At 36.4% G+C, this 21,366-nt stretch overlaps 1 protein-coding gene across 2 annotated transcripts in view; it reads left to right on the plus strand.

Moving 5' to 3' along the window:
- Positions 1-21,366, plus strand: part of LOC133652102 (protein FAM83G-like) — a 46,947-nt gene that overhangs the window by 18,140 nt on the left and 7,441 nt on the right. Inside the window, exons 3-4 of one of the 2 annotated variants that reach the window (XM_062050483.1) lie at positions 15,378-15,502; positions 15,874-18,436. In XM_062050483.1, the coding sequence (XP_061906467.1) occupies positions 15,378-15,502; positions 15,874-18,436 (2,688 nt within the window). The remainder of the gene's footprint in view (positions 1-15,377; positions 15,503-15,873; positions 18,437-21,366) is intronic. The other variant, XM_062050484.1, reaches the window with a different exon arrangement.

The raw sequence follows: 21,366 nt of genomic DNA on the forward strand, positions 1-21,366 counted from the left end.
CAATAAACTCCATAAGTAATCACAATAAAAATAAATCAATAAATAATAGTAAGAATGTAATAATAATAATTGGTGAAGTAAGTCATATTTCACATGATGAGATAAGTAAGATTACTTTAAGAATGAATGAATGGATGGATGAAATAAATTGAGAATGTTTGTCATGGTTCTTCTTCTTTGTACTTTGTAAACACTTTAAGTTTGAAGAGTTTCTTGAAGTGTATCATATTAGTACATTGTTTGATTGCTTTGCTTAATCCATTCCATAATTTAATTCCACATACTGATATACTGAAGGTCTTAAGTGTTGAACGTGCAAACAAATGTTTTAAATTACGTTTTTCTCTAAGATTATATTTCTCCTCTTTTTTTGAGAAGAATTGTTGTATATTCTTGGGTAGCAGGTTATAGTTTGCTTTGTGCATAATTTTAGCTGTTTGCAAATTCACTATGTCATGGAATTTCAGTATTTTTGATTCAATAAATAAAAGGTTTGTATGTTCTCTATATCCAACATTATGTATTATTCTAACTGATCTTTTTTGTAACACCGTTAATGAATGAAGTGTACTTTTGTAATTATTTCCCCATATTTCTACACAGTAGCTCAGATATGGTAACACTAGTGAGCAGTAGAGAATATGAAGGGATTTTTGGTCTAGAACATGTTTTGCTTTATTCATTATTGACGTGTTTCTTGCAACTTTATGTTGTATATTTTTTACGTGAGATTTCCAGTTCAATTTATCATCAATCATTATACCTAGAAATTTGGTTTCATTTACTCTTTCAATTTCTATTCCGTCTATTTGTATTTCTGTTTGACTTTCTCTTCTACTGTTACCAAATAGCATTATTTTAGTTTTACTAAGATTCAACGATAGTCTGTTTTTGTCAAACCATCTTTTTAATTTGTTAATTTCTTCTGTTATTATTTGTATTATCTCCTGTGTGTTCTCTCCTGAACAAAACGCTGTTGTATCATCCGCAAATAATACTAACTTTAAATCTTTTGTAACTTTACAAATGTCATTTATATAGAGATTGAATAATTTAGGTCCTAGTATTGATCCCTGAGGTACACCACAGGATATATTTAGCGCTGTAGACGTGTGTTTGCCTAGCTTCACGTATTGTTTCCTGTTCGTTAGATAACTTCTTATCCAGTTTAAGACTAACCCTCTGATGCCATATCGTTCTAGTTTTTTGATTAAAATATTGTGATTAATTGTGTCAAATGCTTTAGTTAGATCCATAAAAACCGCTGCCGCACATTTTTTACTATCTATTGCATTGGTAATTTCTTCTGTAATTTCAATTAAAGCCATTGAAGTTGAAACATTAGCTCTGTATCCATATTGGTTATTTTCGAGTATTCTATTTTTATGTATGAAACTTTCTAATCTGTTATTGAACAGTTTTTCAATGATTTTAGAAAATTGTGGAAGTAGAGAAACAGGTCTATAATTTGTAAATTGATGTTTGTCTCCAGTTTTATAAATTGGTGCAACTTTAGCTATTTTCATTTTGTTTGGAAATGTACCTGTTTGAAATGATAGGTTACTAATATACATTAATGGTCCTGAGATCTCTTCAATAACCTTTTTTATCGTTTCCATATCAATTCCGTTACAATCAGTTGAAGTCTTAGATTTACATTTTTTTGCAATTGTAACTATTTCCTCCTGTGTCACATTACTGAGGAACATGGAGTTGGGATTTTGCTCTATGGTATCATTATAGTCCTCAATTGGAACTGGGTCTGGAATCCTTTCTTCCAATTTTGGTCCAATATTTACAAAATAATTATTGAAGCTTTCAACTACTTCCTTTATGTTGTCATTTTTTTGATTTTCATCTAAGAAGTATTGAGGGTAGTCCCTCTTAGTTCCATTTTTAATAATGCTATTGAGGATGCCCCATGTTGCTCTCATATTATTTTTGTTCCTGTCCAATAATTCACTGTAATATTCTTTTCTACATGATCGTAGTATGTCTGTTAACTTGTTTTTATACTTTTTGTACTAAATTTCTGCCTCTATAGTTCTTTGTGCTATAAATTTTCTATATAGTGTATACTTCTTCTTACAAGCATTGTTTAATCCTTTTGTCATCCATGGTTGATTATTCTTTCTCTGCTTGTTACTGAGTTGTATCCATGGACAATGTTTGTCATAAAGTATTATGAACTTGTTTAAGAAATGTTCATATGCTTCATCAACCTCTTTTTCATTATACACATTGTCCCAATCTTGCTTTTGTAGCTCAATTTTGAAGGCATTCATCCTCTTCTCTGTGTATAGTCTTCGAAATGTCCTTTTGTCTTCCATGTTCTTCTTGTAGTTTCCATCATATATTGTAAAAACTGGCAGGTGATCACTAACGTCGCTTATAAGTAGACCACTTGTAGTGTTATTATCAAAATCATTGGTAAAAATATTATCAATAGGCGTGGCGTGGCACAGTGTCCTGTGATTCTGCTTGGCTTTGTGATTTTAGGATATAGACTGATGCTGTACATTGTATCAATGAAGTCATCAATAAACTTTTGCTTGTTGGGGTTCAATAAGTCAATATTAAAGTCACCACATGAGAACATTATTCTTTGACCATTGTCCATGTAAGTTGCCTTGATCCATTCTTCAAATGTTTCTATAATTGACTTAGGTGATCTATATATACAACTGATGAATATGTTTTTGCTTTTTTCCTGATATATTTCAATGGTTATACATTCTAAGATATTATCTATGGCAAATGACATGTTTTTTACCACTTTGTAGTTCAGGTTCTTCATCACGTACACAGCTACTCCTCCTCCATTTTTGTTGGTTCTGTTGATGTAGTTTAGCTCATATCCCTCCAGATCAAAATCTATTCCTTTTTTATCATCAATCCATGTTTCTGTGACAGCAATCACTTTGAAGGGTTCGTTGATGTGTTCCAAAAAGTTCTTAATGTTGTTGTAATTTGCATACAAGCTTCTACTATTAAAATTAATAATTGACTATTTGTTATCACATTCAATGTTGCTATTATATTGATCATCTGTATAATAAAAACAACTATTACTGATGTGGGAGAAACAATTTGTATCTGGATCTATATCATTTTCCAAATCCTGGTTTTTGTGATCTTTGTTGCAGAAATTTTTTAGTTCCATATTTTCTTGTTCAACAAACTTTGATGTTGTTTCAATAATCTCTATAAGTGTAGGTGGATGCAATCCTCAATCTAGGTCCTCTTGTTTAGTCGTCCCTTGGAACATAGTAGTGCCGATGCTGAATTTAGGTGCTTGTTTTCTGTCAGAGTCCATTATCATCACAAACGGCTAACAAAGACTTAGAAATTATTCATTGTTATTATTATTTTTTCAGGGGGTTTAGTTTCAATCTCTGTTCAGTACAACAACAAACATGGGTTTGCACAGTGACATTTTGTTTACAGCATCAACAACAAACAATTACTTGCATGATCCTTCAAGATACACTGAAACACAATGAAAGTCATGGCATTAGCCTCTATGTTATTCATTCACAACATAGAGGCTAATGCAGTGGTTCTTAACCTTGTTGGAGGTACCGAACCCCACCAGTTTCATATGGGCATTCACCGAACCCTTCTTTAGTGAAAAATAAAAAAATACAATTTCAAATTCACGACAAAGTTATATGTTTTCGGTAACACTTTAGTATGGGGAACATATTTTAAGTAATAAAGACTTAATTTAGAGTTATTTGGTTAGGGTTAGGGTCAGGGTTAGAGGGTTAGGGTTATAATAAGGCCATGCCGAATAAGACATTAATAAGTACTTAATAATGACTAGTTAAGAGCCATTATGTTACTAATTTGCATGTTAATAAGCAACTAATTAATGGTGAATATGTTCCCCCTACTAAAGTGTTACCATGTTTTTTTACTGGTGCATAAAATGAACCGTGCATGAACATCACCTTGTTCAAACAACAAAACCAACACAGTGCATAAACTCACAACAAATTACACACCTGCAAATCAGTCAGCTGTTGCCGTATCCGTAATACGCCGATAGGGAGAAGTTTGTATTTACACGATGAGCCGGGTGTGTTTTGACCTCCGCCGAACCCCTGAGGCCGACTCACCAAACCCCTAGGGTTCCATCGAACCCAGGTTAAGAACCACTGGGCTAATGCCACGACTTTAGCTCACAATACAATAATTGTTTGTTCCCAAATATTTTGAAGTTGCACAGATTACATTTTGGGCACATATGTGACTAAAATGGTTGTAAATTCAAGCCCTGGAAATATTACTTAATTACTTGAATTAAAGTAATATCTGGATCGGGATAATTTGGCTTGCATATAGTACAGTATATTTATATATATATATATATATATATATATATATATATATATATATATATATATATATATATATATATATATATATATATATATATATATATATATATATATATATATTATGGCAAGCCGAAATTAAATATATATGGAAGTCTGAATAGAAATGAGAAACGTTTATATATACTGTAAATAAGAAAGACTTAGAGTCTGTCTGCTGATCTGAAAAAGAGCCGAAGCTGTCAAAAAGCTGAGGGACCATCTTCAAAGTGCAATGCTGAAACAAATAATGCAAACAATAAAATGTAACTTCCAGGGCTTGAGATAAATGTAGTCCCGTTGTCCCGGGGACGGTAAAAAAAATGCACGGGACGAAATGAAATGCTGCCCGGGACGATGGCTTTTAACCATTTTTTTTCTTTTTCTTTTTATGTATTTATTCATTTTACATTTTATATTAAATGTCTTGGTTTTTCCTCCCTCTGAAAATCCTATGAAATGTTTAACAAGCCATCGTATAATAATACAACAGCTATTAATGTAACAATACAATAAAACAAATATATTTAATGATGTTTTTTTCATTATTTTAACAGTAGGCTAATGTATATTACTTTATATAGATTCTACAAGAAACACAAAACTTAAAAACTAAATTATTTACAATTGCAGACACAAGGTTTAGTGCAGCTTCACTCATTGTAAAGGAAGACGGAAGTCCACGCAGGAGAAAAATGACTACAAAGATGGTGTCTGGGTTTTTCTTATATATATATATATATATATATATATATATATATATATATATATATATATATATATATATATATATATATATATATATATATATATATATATATATATATATATATATGTATATATATATATATATATATATATATATATATATATATATATATATATATACATATTAAGTCTTTCATACATATATACTGTATATATATATATATATATATATATATATATATATATATATATATATATATATGTATATATATATATATATATATATATATATATATATATATGTATATATATATATATATATATATATATATATATATATATATATATATATATATATATATATATATATATATATACTGTATATATACTGTATATATATATGTATGTCCTTACGTAACATCACCAGAATGATTGACAATTAGGAGGACCAATAGTCAACATGATCCACCCAGAAATAAATAAAACAAATGGCTTATCGATAAGCCATTTAAAAAAAAAAATTGTTTTAATATTTATTTATATGTATCATTAGTCTCCTACTCACCTTTCCAGTAGAGGCCTCTCCCCTCTCACTTTCTGTGCTCCTCTGCCCTGACTCCTACAGGTCAATAGGGTTTTGGAGTGATTATTATTATTATCTACTGATGATAGTCATACGTGAATGAGCTCAGCTCCTGTTCTCCTCCATGTGTAAAGTGAGAAACACAGCTGATGCTCCAGAAGGAAATAACCCCAAAGATAGCAAATGGTAAAAAAGAGTGCAAATTTAACTTTATAAATAACCAGGACCTTCATGATGCATTTCAGGCTAACTAGCTAACTAAGGTGCAGCATTGTTTTAGAGCGGGAATTTAACTTTTTGTCAAACACAGACCTGGTGTAAAGTGGAGCTAATACATTTTACTACAAGCAGTGATGAATACTTACTTTCTTGAAAAAGTTTCTTATGTCCCTTTTGCATCCGTTCACGTTCTTGTTCTGCAGTGCTGTGTGCTAATGTGCTTCGTACACCTGCAGGACCGCAACTCCGCAAGCAAGGTCGCAGAGAAAATGCGGACTGGATTTTGAGTGATGTGGGCATTTTCTATATGAACAAGTGGAATGGACGCACTAAGGGGGCTCTCTACCTTACGCTATGAAGTGAGGGGAAACTGAGTGAATAATGACAGTTTATATGATTATTTATTTAAAGTCATATTGGGGCCACTTTATAATGAGTATGTCGGCATGTATTTGTAAAAAAAAAAAAAAAAAAAGAGTTTTTTTTTTTTTTTTAACACCAAATTATTTAGGGGCGCTTAAGAATATTTTAGGGGGGCTTGAGCCCCCCTAAAATAGGCCTAACAACGGCAATGTGCACGGCTACAACTTATCACTTTGTTTTGACTTACTTCCGTCATTTTAAAATAAAAACTCGGACAGGGCAAAAACTCCTACATAATATCCCCGTGTGTACAATGTTTTTGTTTTGATTGAAACAAAAAAACCTATAGTACTGATTAATATTGTGCTGTATTTTATGTTGATTGTATAAAAAGTGGTTATAGAGATAGTATACTTTTTTTCTCTCTCTCTAATTCAAAAGGTCAAAGCATTGAAGCCATGTTTAAGTTTTATTTCATGAGATGTCCAGGGTGTACCCCGGCTTCTGGGATAGGTTCCAGCACCCCCTCCCACGACTCCATGAGAGACAAGCGGTAGAAAAAGGATGGTTGGATGGATATTTGTAAGAACCACAACTGATAAATGGTAATATATATGGTATCTTAGGCTGGTAAAAAGAAGAAAAATGTCATACAACCGTAATACAATCCTAACCGTGGATTTTGTGAACCTTTCCACCCCTAGTTGGTGCTACAACACTATTCTCACAGGAATATCATAGACAATATCATATCAACATCATACAGTATATGATCATATCTTGGGGTGGGTACCAAATATAGTACTTTTATAAGTACTGCCCGAAGTCATTCCAAACTACCTGGTATCGATTTACGTAAAATCAAATGACACCGTCGTCCGATGCTTTTGTTGCATGTGACGTCATGTCCGGTTGCAGACTCACAAGCACTTGGCTGGGAAACAAGCAGTCAAGCACTCAGAGTGGACTCTGCTGGACTGCCTCTAGGAAATGTTATATGCCAACAAAGTAAGAAGAAAGCACTCAAAAGTACAGTAAGGCTCAACTTTTCAAAGTGCACTAGCTCGATGCTAATTTACATTGTATTTGCCGTAGACATGCTACTGATTAGCATTAGAGATTTTACATGGCGATTTCAACACTTCCATATTTGGTCATGATAACGAAGATGTATGGTACTTACAGTATTAACACTTTTTAGGGCTTAACAAAAGACAAGACTGGCACATTCTACTTAATGGCAATCTGTTATGCAGAACCATTTTTTCTTACCTGTTGTACTGGTTTTTGTGTATTTGGGATCCGCATAAGTCCCAAAAGGTAATGTATGACAGTTTAAAAAAAAAATAAATCCCACTCACTAAAATTAATTGGGTATCTAAAAGGACCCCAATCATAAAAGTGTTGAAAATAGGTCATACTTTTTTTTACTTTCAACACTTAAGTCTCCAGATCAACTTCAGATCTATCTGTCGATAAGTTTTTATAATTTTTTTCTTTTTGTTTGTTTTATGTTCTTTTTGTCAAAGTAAACTTGTTTTTTTTAATATAGCAAATGCACAAAGATTGCAATATTTTCTCAAAGTGGAATATTTGATGATTGGTAGGGCAATAATTCATAACCACATTGTATTTAATTCATTATTATTTTTTGAGCAATGGCAGTTTTAAAGAAACAATAGCCTGCGTGGCAGCTTTGTGTTACTATAGTGTCAACATTTTAACTTTTTCTCATTACATTTCACCTGTTTGCTCTCATATTCCACTTTTTTTTGTTAATAGTAGTTTTAGAATGTGCTGTAGGTCGTGACATTAGCTGCGGGCTGCAAATGGCCCCCAGGCCATACTTTGGACACCACTGCACTATATTATTGCTATAAAATATTTGAGCTTGACAAAGCAGTTAGGGCGTTGTGTTGTCATATAACCCCAGTAATATGTCAGTTTACTAGAAATGAAAGTTATATTTCTATCAACTTCTACTAAATGCTTGTGACAACAGGCCCCAGACACAAGGAAATACACACACTCACAGTTGTTTTCATCAGACAATTAGCAGAATTGTCTTCAAGTTGGGACATGTGAGAGTAAGGCGTAGCAAAACTGATGTTAATTGTTTGAATGAGAAACTATGTATCATCAACTTGCTGCCAAGTGCCCAAATAGATTTTTACTGAAGTGAAAATACATTTATGGAGTGAAACTATTTATAATCTATGTGTGTGTAATATTCAGTAAAATAGCAATATACATAAAACCCTTAAAAAGGCCAATGTAAGCTATTTATTTGCATTTTAATATAGTTAGGAACACAAGTATTTGCTGGGAATATTTACTGTAAATTGGACTATTTTGTAGACTTGATAGAACAAAAATTAGGGCACAGGGCTGTTGCTTGAAAAAACACAAAGACAAATAAGGCGCACACACATTTCCTTCTACCATTTGGTGTGCTGGGGTAACTAAAGGCGAGCACAAAGGCAGCCTGACAGACTCTCAGAGCCATCTGCTTCTGGATTATCAGCAAAACGACAGAAAATGCCACAGTCTCATGCGGCACCCTGTGCTGCGCTCTGTAAACCAACACATGACAAGTGAGTGAGGCGCTCTGAGCTTGTTGGCAAGTTTGTCGTTTTTCTGACCGATTCGCTTTTGTGGCTTCTGCCTTCACCAACTCTTAGGCTTCTCACAATTTCCAGCTTTTTGTAGCATTAAGTTTTGTTTACGACATTTAACAATAGCAACAGCTTGAGCATGATTAATACAATCGATACAATTAATGCAAAACCTTTAATTTTGATGCAGTCTGTTGTCGACGTTTTTCAAAGTTCTTAGAATTATTGTTGATTCTAGTAACGTGCTGATCGATCAGCCAATTTTCGAGAGAAACTGTGTGATTTACGTGTTGCCTGTGGCTGACAGTATTTAATTGTATTCCCCCGGGTGACAAGCGGCTAGCAGCTAACTGTGTCCCAATACAAAGTGTGGCGCCACTCCCCCAAACTAATTATAATCCATTTAATTGTGGGTTTTTTTATCTTAAAGGGAACCTATTATGCAAAACCAACTTTTCGTACTTGTTTTTGCGTATTTGAGATCTGCATAAGTCCCGAAAATGTAAAATCAAACCATGGAGGCATCGCAGAGATATTTATAAAATAATATTGTCAAATTCCTTCATATTCCTCCAAACGACCGGTTTAGAATTTGCCCAAAGTTTTTTTCCCAATTGTGACGTCAGCGGGTATCTCCAAATATAGTTCGCTATGTAGTCAAGAATCATAATATGACTCTTAAGTATCATTATCAAATAACATTATCACTGCAGGATGAGGCTAACAACAGAAATCAAACAGCTATTAATAATAAATTAACAAATAGATTAATAAGAGTTACAGAGAGGATAATATAACAGATGTTGGTGTATTATCACAGTTCGTACACAATATGTTATTTTCTAAAATCATTGGGTTTTTTTTGGTTAATGTGAACAAATTTGGGGAATAATTCCCAGGACACAGGAGGACTTTGAGGGTAAAAACCCCCCAAAAATGTAAGAGTAGTAGATAGTAGTTTTTGTTTAGTTATTGTGTACTGTTGACTTTGTTTTGATCAAACAATTGTATGCAATACAAGATAATAAGGAACTAGTCTAAACAGTGTGTTGATATTGCTACACTGTCAATAGCACTCACTAGAAATGCGTTGAAAAATTGTCGAGCAATACATGTGATTGGTATCAATACCGGTATTAGCCGATCTGACTCACAGATGATTGGTATCAGAATCGGCAGCAAAATAAACCCTGATCAGGACATCCCTAATCGTTATATAACAATGATTTGAAAAATTTTATTTTTCTCCAGAAGGTTAACTGTAAGAGCCCAGTGGTGTTTGACTTGAAGGGTCATATGATTTGTAATGGTGGTTCTTTGGTCTACATGTTGCATAGATTATGTTTTACAGATCATCTTGTAGTAACTTTCTGACCGTCTCTTCAGGATGTGTCGTTTTGTGGGTGGTCTTATTTATGTGCCTCCACTTGTTTCTGTCATCCATGTTGTAGTTTTCAGTGCTTCCATATGAAATCTACGGACAGTTATAAGTTGGAACTATACGCTACTTTGCATTAGAAATGGTAACAGCGCAGGATGCATGTGCATGTATGAGCCAGTCTGCCCCACAAGAGGATAGAAGAAATGAAGGAGCTTATTGACTAAAGTGTCAGACTAAATCTCTACTGTATATGGAGATATCCGCTGACGTCACACTTGGGAAACAGTCACCAGATTGGGCAAATTCCAAACGGCTTGTTTGGAGGATTGTTTTATAAAAATCTCTACCATGCCTCCATGGTTTGATTTCACATTTTCGGGGATTTTCCCAAATACACAAAAACAGGTAGCAATAGGTAAGAAAAGTTGGTGTTGCATAACTGCCTAGCTTCTTAGTAAAACAGAGACGTTGTTAGCATCAATCAAAGTCTCTCTCTGACAGGCGTTTCACTCTCTCATCGCCACATGGCATTGCAGTGAGCTTTATCGAGCACAGGGAATGACTTCATAAGTAAGTGCCAATTATGACCAAAAATAGCAATAGTGCTAATCAATCCATCTTGTCATGTTGGCGTGGCCGATGAAACGAGGCAAAGGGAGGTGTAATAGCCTGATGACAGCATTTATAATGAGCTGGAAGTGGAAAAACGTTGTAGAGCAGCTCTCTCTGAAGCTTGGGAATATGTTTATACAAATCCATTTGTGTATAATTGGCCAACTCAACAGCTCATTAGGTGAGTCAGTTCTCAGTTGTAGCGACACTGTGACCAGAGCTTGTAAGGTGGCTTTATTTTGCATCACATTCTTCCTTGAACGGCCAAAGGCTTCGAAAATGACTTTTGCTGATCGTAACTAATCAGTCAAAGGGATGCACAAAGGGGAAGAGAAACCTGTGAACATAAAGAGAAGTTCCAACACATGACCCAGTGAATCAGACAGAGATAACAAGCCCAAGCTTGAGCTATGCAACTTCTTAAATGCAATGGATTTGTTTTAAAGACACATCACCCCAGAGACCGCTTCTAAAGTGATCAGGCCCACACAAATTCTACAATCATTCCAGATCAACAGGAGTGAACAAGCAATTCATTATGGAATGTGGAAGTTTGAAAAGAGTTGAGTCCTCAAAGTGGCAGCCAAACATCGACCTGTTTCATAATGTGCAATGCAGCTGTCAAATGCTCCAAATTGATTTCTCCCCATTAGTAAATCAGTAAAAGAAAACGAACACTGACTTAGGTAAATTCACTGCAGCAGTGGCTAGTTAACCAGCTGGAAACAAACAAAAACAGTAGACTTTGATTATTTATGTCCGCTTATGTATAAACAGAGGTGGTTTATTTCCAGCTATGAAAAGAGAATGATGAACAGCTTGTGTTAAAGTCTGCTAACTTGTTTGTACTTAATTTTAGGGATTAGAATCCCAATAATTGTTTTTTCTAATTCTTATTTCAAGATTCATAATTTTCAAGAATCGATTAAAAAAAGGCTGTCTAAGCATCATCACCCAAAATAAGCGATTGTAACCTGGAAGTTGTTACAATATTTTTTAAACCAAATAATATATTGCAAGGATCAATTTGAATCAAGTATCGTGTTGAATCAAGAAATAATTACGAATCGAATCGTCACCGCGTTAGGGCTGCAACGATTAGTCAACAGTGTCGAGTTTGTCGCCGACAATTATATTTGTCGACAATAGTCGTGACGTCATCACTAGTGTTTTTACGGGCGGAACTGGGTCACTCGCAAAAACATCGCCAGTGATAACATGTGAAGTGTGAGGATATTTCCTTTTATTCTTATTCAAAACATGAAAACCTTGCTAATTTTGCAAAGCAGACCTTGTTTTTATGGCAGTACATCTGTGATATGCCACCATATAAAGCAGAGACATGATGTCGGACATTTGGAGGTAAGATTTTTAGCGTCTACCTTGCTAGCTAGCTAACAAGAGTGAGACGAAAATGTTTGAAAAATAACTTTAACCATCATTTTAGCCAAAGTCAGCCGGCTAAACTTTGTCTACATCAATTCAAGTATGTTTTAAAGCAGCGTCAATTTGCAATGCAGTAAAAAAAAGCACTAATCAAATATAAACATTTACATATTGAGTCTAATAGAGTGCTAAAACTGCCAAGAGTTAATCAATAGTCAACATACCAGTGTGCAGCTTTTTAAACATCACAAAATGCTTTTCTTTTTGAGGAAGTTAGATTTTGTGTTTTGTTGTTAGTTTTCATTGCTGCTATTTTAACTGTTTTTTAAATACATAAACAAGGTTAATTTTATTTTAGCACTTTGCCTTTCCTTTCTTTTAAATGGACATTTTAATAATCATTGTAATTGTTTTAAGAGCTGAATGAGTAGCGCAGTTACAGTATAAATACATATTTATGAATTAATTAGTCATCTTCGTAAAATAACTTAAGCTGCATTTAGAGGTCGGTGGAAAAATTAGTGCCATTAAATATGTGGACGCTTTATTATCCAATTCATCGACTAATCGTTAAGATAATCATTGACTATTCGACTATCAAAATAATCGACCTACACCCCATGACTCGTAATCAAATCTTGAGTTGTTGTAAGATCCATCCATCCATTTTCTACCGCTTGTCCCTTTCGGGGTCGCGGGGAGTGCTGGAGCCTATCTCAGCTGCATTCGGGCGGAAGGCGGGGTACACCTTGGACAAGTCGCCACCTCATCATAGGGCCAACACAGATAGACAGACAACATTCACACTCACATTCACACACTAGGGCCAATTTAGTGTTGCCAATCAACCTATCCCCAAGTGCATGTTTTTGGAGGTGGGAGGAAGCCGGAGTACCTGGAGGGAACCCACGCAGTCACAGGGAGAACATACAAACTCCACACAGCAAGATCCCGAGCTCGGGATTGAACTCAGGACTAGGGATGATGTTTGATAAGAAATTATCGAGTTCGAGCCTATTATCGAATCCTCTTATCGAACTGATTCCTTATCGATTCTCTTATCGAGTCCAGATAGGTTGTTGTATATGGAAAAAAACACAATATTTGGTTTAACAAATCACTTCACATTCTCTACTGCTCGCTACTATAGTATTACCATATATGAGTTATTGTGCAGAAATGTGGGGAAATAACTACAAATGTGTGCTACATTCGTTAACCGTGTTACAAAAAATATCAATTAGACTGATACATAATGTTGGATCTAGAGAACATATAAACACTTTATTTATTGAGTCAAAAATATTAAAGTTTGATGATTTGGTAAAATTGCAAACAGCTAAAATGATGTGGAATTAAATGATGGAATGGACTAAGTAAAGAAGTTAAACATTGTACTGATATGATCCTGTTTAATAGGTTGTTCAAATGAATAGTGCTTACAAAGTACAAAAAAGAAGAATTATGAGAAATACTTTCAACCTTATTAAAAATAAGATATTCTTCATCTCAGTATATTAATAATGACTGAATTAATTAATTACATATTACAAAACTGTTGTATATACTAACTTACAGATATTTTATTATACAAAGGTCAATAAATGATGTATATATTTGTAAACGCTATGAAGTGGGAAAGGGGTAGGATTAAATAAGCTTTACTTCTTCCTACTCCTGTAAAGTGAAATGATATGAAACTGTGATGTATTATGATGTGGTCGGATCATGTTTTGTTTAGTTATGTTCTGTTAGTTTTGGACTTCCTTAGTTGTTTTGTGCACTTCGGGGGTTTGTTTTAGTCACCATGGTTACTTATGATTTTTACCTGCCTTGTGAGCGCACCTGTTGCTCATCAGAGACTCTATTTAAGCCTGCCTTTTCCGGTCACTCGTCGTGGCTTCATTGTTTGCATTTGCAACAGTTACGTTGGCATTCTGGTTTTCGAGCTCATGATTCCTGTGCTAAAGTTACCTTAGCTTCTAGTATTCCTGTGCTAAGTAAGTTTTTGCTTTAGCTTCTCGTGCGAACGGCACACTTTCCTTTTGTTTCGTTCCTGTCTGTTGTAATGTGTATGATTTATGAGAAATAAATCATCTCCTACCTGCACGCTTTCGTCCGGAGCCGTCATTTTTGCGCCCCGGGAACGAACCGCAGCATGCTGCACCCCACCCTGACAAATGACTGAGCTACGTGACGTCATTTCTTGTGATGTCTCACGGGGCATTTCTTGTCGGGACGGGATTCGTTCCCAGGGATTCGAATAAAGAACCAACTCTTTTTCTTTATTATAGTGGTCTCGATAGCGGGTACCGGTTCTCAAAAAGGGATTCGAGTCCGAGGACTCGGTTCTTTTCTTATCGAACAACCGGGAAAACCGGGTTCGAGCATTATCCCTACTCAGGACCTTCGTATTGTGAGGCACATGCACTAACCCCTGTTCCACCGCGCTGCCTCTTATTGTAAGATTCCCATCCCTATTTGGTATGTACTAGTACAGAGGTTTTTACCCTTTTTGATCTTGGGGCCCAACTTTTCTAATACACTCATTTATGAACATTGAATAGGTAATCTTCTCTCGATTTTAATCATATTCAATATTATATCCAACCTACTTACAGTTTTACAGGTCTAAACTTTGTCAAATGATATGAACCCATGTGTTAAATCTCTTTTTACACATAAACCAGCACAAAAAACAACAAGGCTTTGGTCAGGCTGATTACATAGCATACTAATCAAAGAAGTGACTAAGAAAAGCTGATGAAACTGTTACATAATGAGTAAAAATCCTGTAAAATGTTTTCCATGGCATTCGCTCCAGACTTCTTCTGATTGACTTCTCCTCAGTCAACTGACTAATCAATTACTGCCACACGTGTAAAAGTGTATTACATTTGAATACCGCTGCAGACCACAGCTGAGAAACAGATATTTTTAGTTGCCCTCTTGTGGCCCTATGGCTAAGAAACACTATACTAGTATATACTTAGCGGTTTGACAGCCAAGTAATCGTGATTTGGTGATTTTTGTGGGTTTTTATTTGTACGAAGAATGTCAAAACTTTGATGACTCTCTCATTTTCCTAACATAAAGCATTATGACCAACAATGTGTGTATGTGTATTATAGCACCTTCGGGTACGATGCACAGAGGGGTCAGAGTTCAACACTCGGTCATGCTCCAAAGTCAAAGGTCGACTTGGCCACAGATTCATGTTCATCGATGGAGACAAAGCTGTGTCGGGGTCATTCAGGTCAGTATACTTGATGTGTGTGTATCTATGTGTGTTTGTGTGACTGTGAGACAAATAATGCGTCTCTAAATGTAATTTTGCATAATCTACATATTTGACAGACAGGCTGTGAATGTATCCTGTTTTATATAAATGCATTTCCCCTGTTATTTGCTTGTTTTAAGTAACTCGATTGTGACATCATGTAAGACCATTGCAACGACTTAAATATGTGGGGTAATACTTTATATTTTGACAGGTTTAGTACTTGATATCTGCCAAATTTGAAACCTGTAAATTAAATTGTCAGCACTTAACTGTCTAGACAGTCTTAGATGTTATTGTCAGCTCTTTTATAATATAAATGTTTGTGTTTTCTAAATGATCTATAGTTTCACCTGGATGTCTTCACGACTGGACACAAATCTTGTCACCGTGATTACGGGACAGGCAGTGGAGGCCTTTGATCATCTTTTTCTCAACCTTTATATGAGCTCCAGATTTGTAGATCTTCGGCAAGTCACCACAAACCCTGAGCCGGAGGCTGACCCTCTCCCACAGCCAGTCACTGTAACCCTTCCTTCCACGACTATTGCAAGGAAATTGTACAACCCAAAGTATGCCTTACTGGTCGGGGAAAATGCAAGTCCCTCCCCCTCTGCCGTCCAAAACAGCCCCAAAGAGTCACAGACACCGGATGTCCCAGATACCAAGAAGAGGCGACGAGGAAAGGGGAGTCAAGAACCTGGAGAAGTAGAGGAGTTCATCCATCCGGGACTTATTAATTTAGAGAAGGCTTGCTTGATCAACTACCTGCCTACCTGGCCAGAGCCGGACCCCCCAAAAGATGTAATTGGGTTTATAAACATCATGGATACAAGCAAACCGACTCAAGTGCATCTGCAACGCTCTGAGAGGTTTGAAACCAGTCAAGCGATCCGGTTCAGCAGTCCTTTCAGCAATGACATCCTGCCTGTGGTTGCAAAGCAAAGGGAGGCATCTTTAAAAACTGAGGAGAAGACAAATCCTGCATCATCACAAAATATAATCAAAGCTGAACAGCCTGGATATGACACAGTACAATTCAGGGATCCCACCAGTACCAAAGCTGAGAAACTTCAAGTACTATCATCTGCATTAACCAGACAAGATGACGGTCAACCCACGAAACACACAGCCTCTCAATTTAGCAACGTAGAACGCACTAAACAAACAAATACTGACAGTTCTAATACCGAATACAGGGCACACGCGATGGAATCAAATAAGACACAAGCCCCTCAATTGAAAAGCTCTGTTGATTTAAACTCAGGAACCAAACACCCGCAAACTAAGAAAGCAATGCCGCTCATGCAAACTGTTCATACCCAGCAAGATCGCACTTCTGAAAGTTTCACATCTTTATCTGTCAATAATCCCGCTCCCACAACTGATGCCTCTTTGTCTGCAAAAAGCACCTCCTCGACACGCTCTGCTCTTACCTCCCGCTTTGAAACCGTCCAACACCTCTTATCCTTATCCTCAAGCTCAACTCCTACAACCCTGACACCTCACACTGCCCATTCAGTTACCAAAGCTGGCGACACCAGCGATGGCCCGGTAATGTCAAACACTGGTACGTCTAAGATGCCTGACAGCCTGACTACAACGAAAGCAGCCGGCCCCAAGTCCACTGGAGAACACAGGCAACGGACACCTGTAATGCTAAAAAACAATAATAAAGAAACTGGAGTGCAAAAATTTGACAGAAACAAAAAGGATAAAGAAGCAGTAGGACTGCATGATGGCAAAAGAGGAACCCCATGTGTCTCTGCGAACACAAAAAAAAGCCAATCAGAGGCCACTTTTGCACCAACTAAAGACGGTACTTCTGATGAGCTGAATTCTGTAGATGACGGAAGTGCAAAGCCACAGGCAGATCATGCAGCCACAGTAGAGACAAAGACCAGAGCAACAGCAAAACCGATCACTCGTTCAAAGTCTGCAAACATTGAGAATGAAAAAAACGCTGACAAAAAAACTTACCAAGTAAGAGAGAACAAACCTCAAAGAATATCTTATTCAGAAAAGCCTTCGCTGAGTATGTGGGAGAGGATTCAGGCACAGACACTTGATACATCCAGCAAAGATGTCAAATCCACAAAACTTCATGATAATACAACACATTCAAAAAAGAACGCCAGAGAAGCCTCCCAAGATTCTGCAAAGAAAAAAGAACTCTCTCATGCAGCCGAAAAATCCCCAAACTTACATTTGCCAGATGTCCGATCATCAGAGAGAAAATCGTGGTCAACACCAGACTCACCTGCTAAGACTCCAGACCTTCAAACCTCCACGTCAGATATGAGTGATGGGTATCTCTCATCGAGAGATGACTCCAATCGGTCCACGACTTCTGAAGAGTATCAGGAATGTAGCGCCTCTCCAAACCATGAAAGGATGTTTGAAAAAGCATTACACCAAATCCCCGGTACAACAGATACTCATACCGATAAATCCCAAGCAAATACTCCTAGTGTAGATAACCCCAGTTTATTGTTCAAAGACTATAGCTCTGTGGTTGCTTTGTTTGGCACCAAAGACAAGCATGTACCGAAAAATGAAACTCAGGCCCTTGATAAGAAAGTGAAAAAATTGGACAAGGAGGAAGTGAGAAATAAAGACAGTGGTATTCAAAAAATGGATGAAAAGGGAAGGACATTTAGGTCTGAACGAGATTCCAAAGGGAAGGACAGGAGGAATGGTGAGGAGTCAAAGACAACTGGTTCACCGAAGACCGCTGAAAAAGCAAAGGAGACCCAAGCTCAAACTCCTATAAGAAAGCGGGCGTTGAATATGTCGGCAACAGGGACACCAGTGCACAAGGACAAGAACTCAGAAGTCAAAACTGAGAAGGCAGGACCCAGCAATGTGCAGAACAGAGATGGCTTAGCCAGACAGGTTGATGGTCAGAAGGTACGAACAAGCAATGGCCGTCCGACAGCGCTGTAAATTATTAAGACACATACCTTGATACTGTACTTCAAAACACTTGCATCTTAGATCAAGGTTATTCATTGAAATTATTTTTAATCTCCCCCGCGCCCCCCAAAAAAAGAAAAAACAGCACAATGTAACATATGCCTTTTAAAAAGAACAACTAACTTTTAGACAATAAATTAAAGAAAACAAAAAACGACCACAGTAGTTTTATGAATTAATGTAATAACAATACAGCATTGGAGAGCAACCCGGTGAAGTTGGTTTCACGTTGGTCCGTAGCTACGGCGGCAGTTCACCCTCATTGTGCCCCGACTGCTCCGTCAAGGTGCGGAGAGCTCGCACGAGAAGTGCCGCTTTGAATGCTGGTCATTTATACTTAGGAGCAATGTTCCCTCTAAGGTGCGCGCCTGCACAATAATGCACTGCTCCCGTGTCCTCCGCGCATGCAAAATCTATGCAGCGCGCAAAATTCTAATCCAAAATCCAACCTAAACTCTGAACAAAATAAACACATGATTTATTCCTTACCATTTTCACTGCTACGTTGTGAGTTACAGGTGACAACAAGTGGTCACAACAGATAAAACAATGACGTCTGCCGAGACGTTTTAAGGAGGAGAAAGAGGTGGTCGCATCGACAATCATTTTATTAAATAAAACTGATGGATGGATGGCTGTAACCACACTAAAACAACATCAGCAACAAAACTACTATTTAGCAAATATGGTCACTTTCTGCTGTAATCGCACCAAAACAAACTAAATGTCGTATTGACAGAAGCGGCTCTTTTTCACTTGCGCCAAAATACACACACACTCGGCTCAGCCAGTGATGCGTTTACGGCCACAAAAACAGTCAGACAACTCCAACAACACACATTAACTATAACTGCCAGGTCGACACAATAATGCGGTTCACACACAGCCAATCAATGTCATCAACAGCGTGTTATGTGTGCGTGTTGCTGTTTTGTAGGTTAGCTTATAGCAGCAAAAGCAGTTAAAAGAGTTAAATGCTGCATGCTAACTCTTATTTTGGCAAAACGAACAGGCACTACATGTACACAAAAACTCCACAATCAGATGTTTGCTTACTTTAGTTTCATATATTAAGAATGTTTATTTATGGATATTAATCATGAAATGCAGTTACTAGATTACATAAATGCTAATAAAAACGTAATAATGTATTTTACAGACCAAGGGTTGTACACTGTATCCCATGCTTGTGCTAAAGCAAACATCTCATTGTGCAAAATGTGAATGTATTAATGTGAACTGAATGTGATCTCTGAAAGGGGTACATGTCTCAAATTCTTACATAGCACAACCCCCACCCAGAAATTCAACATAGAGCTCATGAAGAACAATATTTATTGTTAGTGAGCCAAATCTTTTATTTGAGAAAATAATATATATTTCTATAATAAAACATTTAACTTATGTCTGCTTTGGGAAAGTTGTGATGCTTGTGTGGTGACATATTGCTCACATGTGGTCCACTGAATGCTCAGGGAGTTTGTGCGTTTGTGCAGACACATAAAACACTAGAGGGAACATTTCTTAGGAGAGTGGACTTCTACGGTATCTCCTTCCAGCTGATTCTCCGTCAAACACACCATCAGCAGCGTCTCCATATTTTCATACTTAAAGGCCTGCCGTTTAGATATCATTTTAACGCCCTTGAATGGCAGAAAAGCTAGCTCTTGCTTCAGTATGGTGCAGATTGGCAGTGCTACACTTGAACTGCCTCGCCAAGTCAGAATGTATATCATCGGCTTCTTCTCTGCAGCACTTTCTCCATTCCAATGGTTGGAAAATAAAGATATGTTATTCACTAGCTATAAGCTAATGCTAGCGAGTTAGACAGAGTGGCTCTTACGGGGTTTACAACTAGTGGCTAGTTCAAACAACAAACGGCGCAAGAGCAGTGTTTGGAGAGATGTATGGTCTCAGTCACACGTTTAAACTCCGCACAGCGGCCACTTCAGTCATTTTTATTTCATTCGCATGCGAAGAGCTCTCCTGTGGGTGGGTATGTGCGACAAACATGCGCACACATAAAGTCATGAAAAATGAAACCAAAGCTAAGATTTAAATCTGTGCGGTAGTGCTGTGCGATATGGACAAGAATATTTATCCAAATATAGGTAATATACAGTTGAAACTCCAAACATTGAAGTATCGCGCAAAAGTTCATTTATGTCAGAAATTCAACGTCAAATGTGAAACTAATATGTGACGTAAACTCATTACATGCGACGTGAGATATGTCAAGCCTTAATTTGTTAGAATTTTAATGATCATGGTTTACAGTTTTTGAAAACCCCAAATTTTCCCAGAAATTCCATTTAAGGTTTTCATAAGATGTAGAATCTAAATTATATCAAAAGAAGGCTTGAAATATCATGGGCCTATATTATGGGCCTTTGCCAAATGTTAGTTTCACCTTGTAAATCTAATTGCTGCAATAAACAAACCTTTGCACGATGTTAACATTTTTTAGTTTCACCCATAAATCATAATATATAATTGTTTCTTAGAATCATATACATACACATATATCTACATATATATACACAACTATATATATAAATATATGTATATGTATGTATGAAATGAATGCCAATGTTGCTCATCTTTTCTCCTTTTGTCTATAAAACAAATATTTCATATATAAAAAGGACAAGACAATTGAAAAACAACAAAGTACTTTAAATACCAGTCCTTCTTTTCGAAAGTGTATAGTAGTTCATATCTACACATAAGAATGTAGAGATGAAATATGTAATTTATTGGTGTCTGCGAGACTGCTTGTCACTCTGTTTGGCTTGTTCAGTGTTTTTCTTTTCATCATGTTAGTATTTTGTCGCATTTTAACACTAGCTATTTGTATATGGACA

Source organism: Entelurus aequoreus, linkage group LG06 (assembly GCF_033978785.1).
Source record: "Entelurus aequoreus isolate RoL-2023_Sb linkage group LG06, RoL_Eaeq_v1.1, whole genome shotgun sequence".
Classification (NCBI taxonomy): domain Eukaryota; kingdom Metazoa; phylum Chordata; class Actinopteri; order Syngnathiformes; family Syngnathidae; genus Entelurus; species Entelurus aequoreus.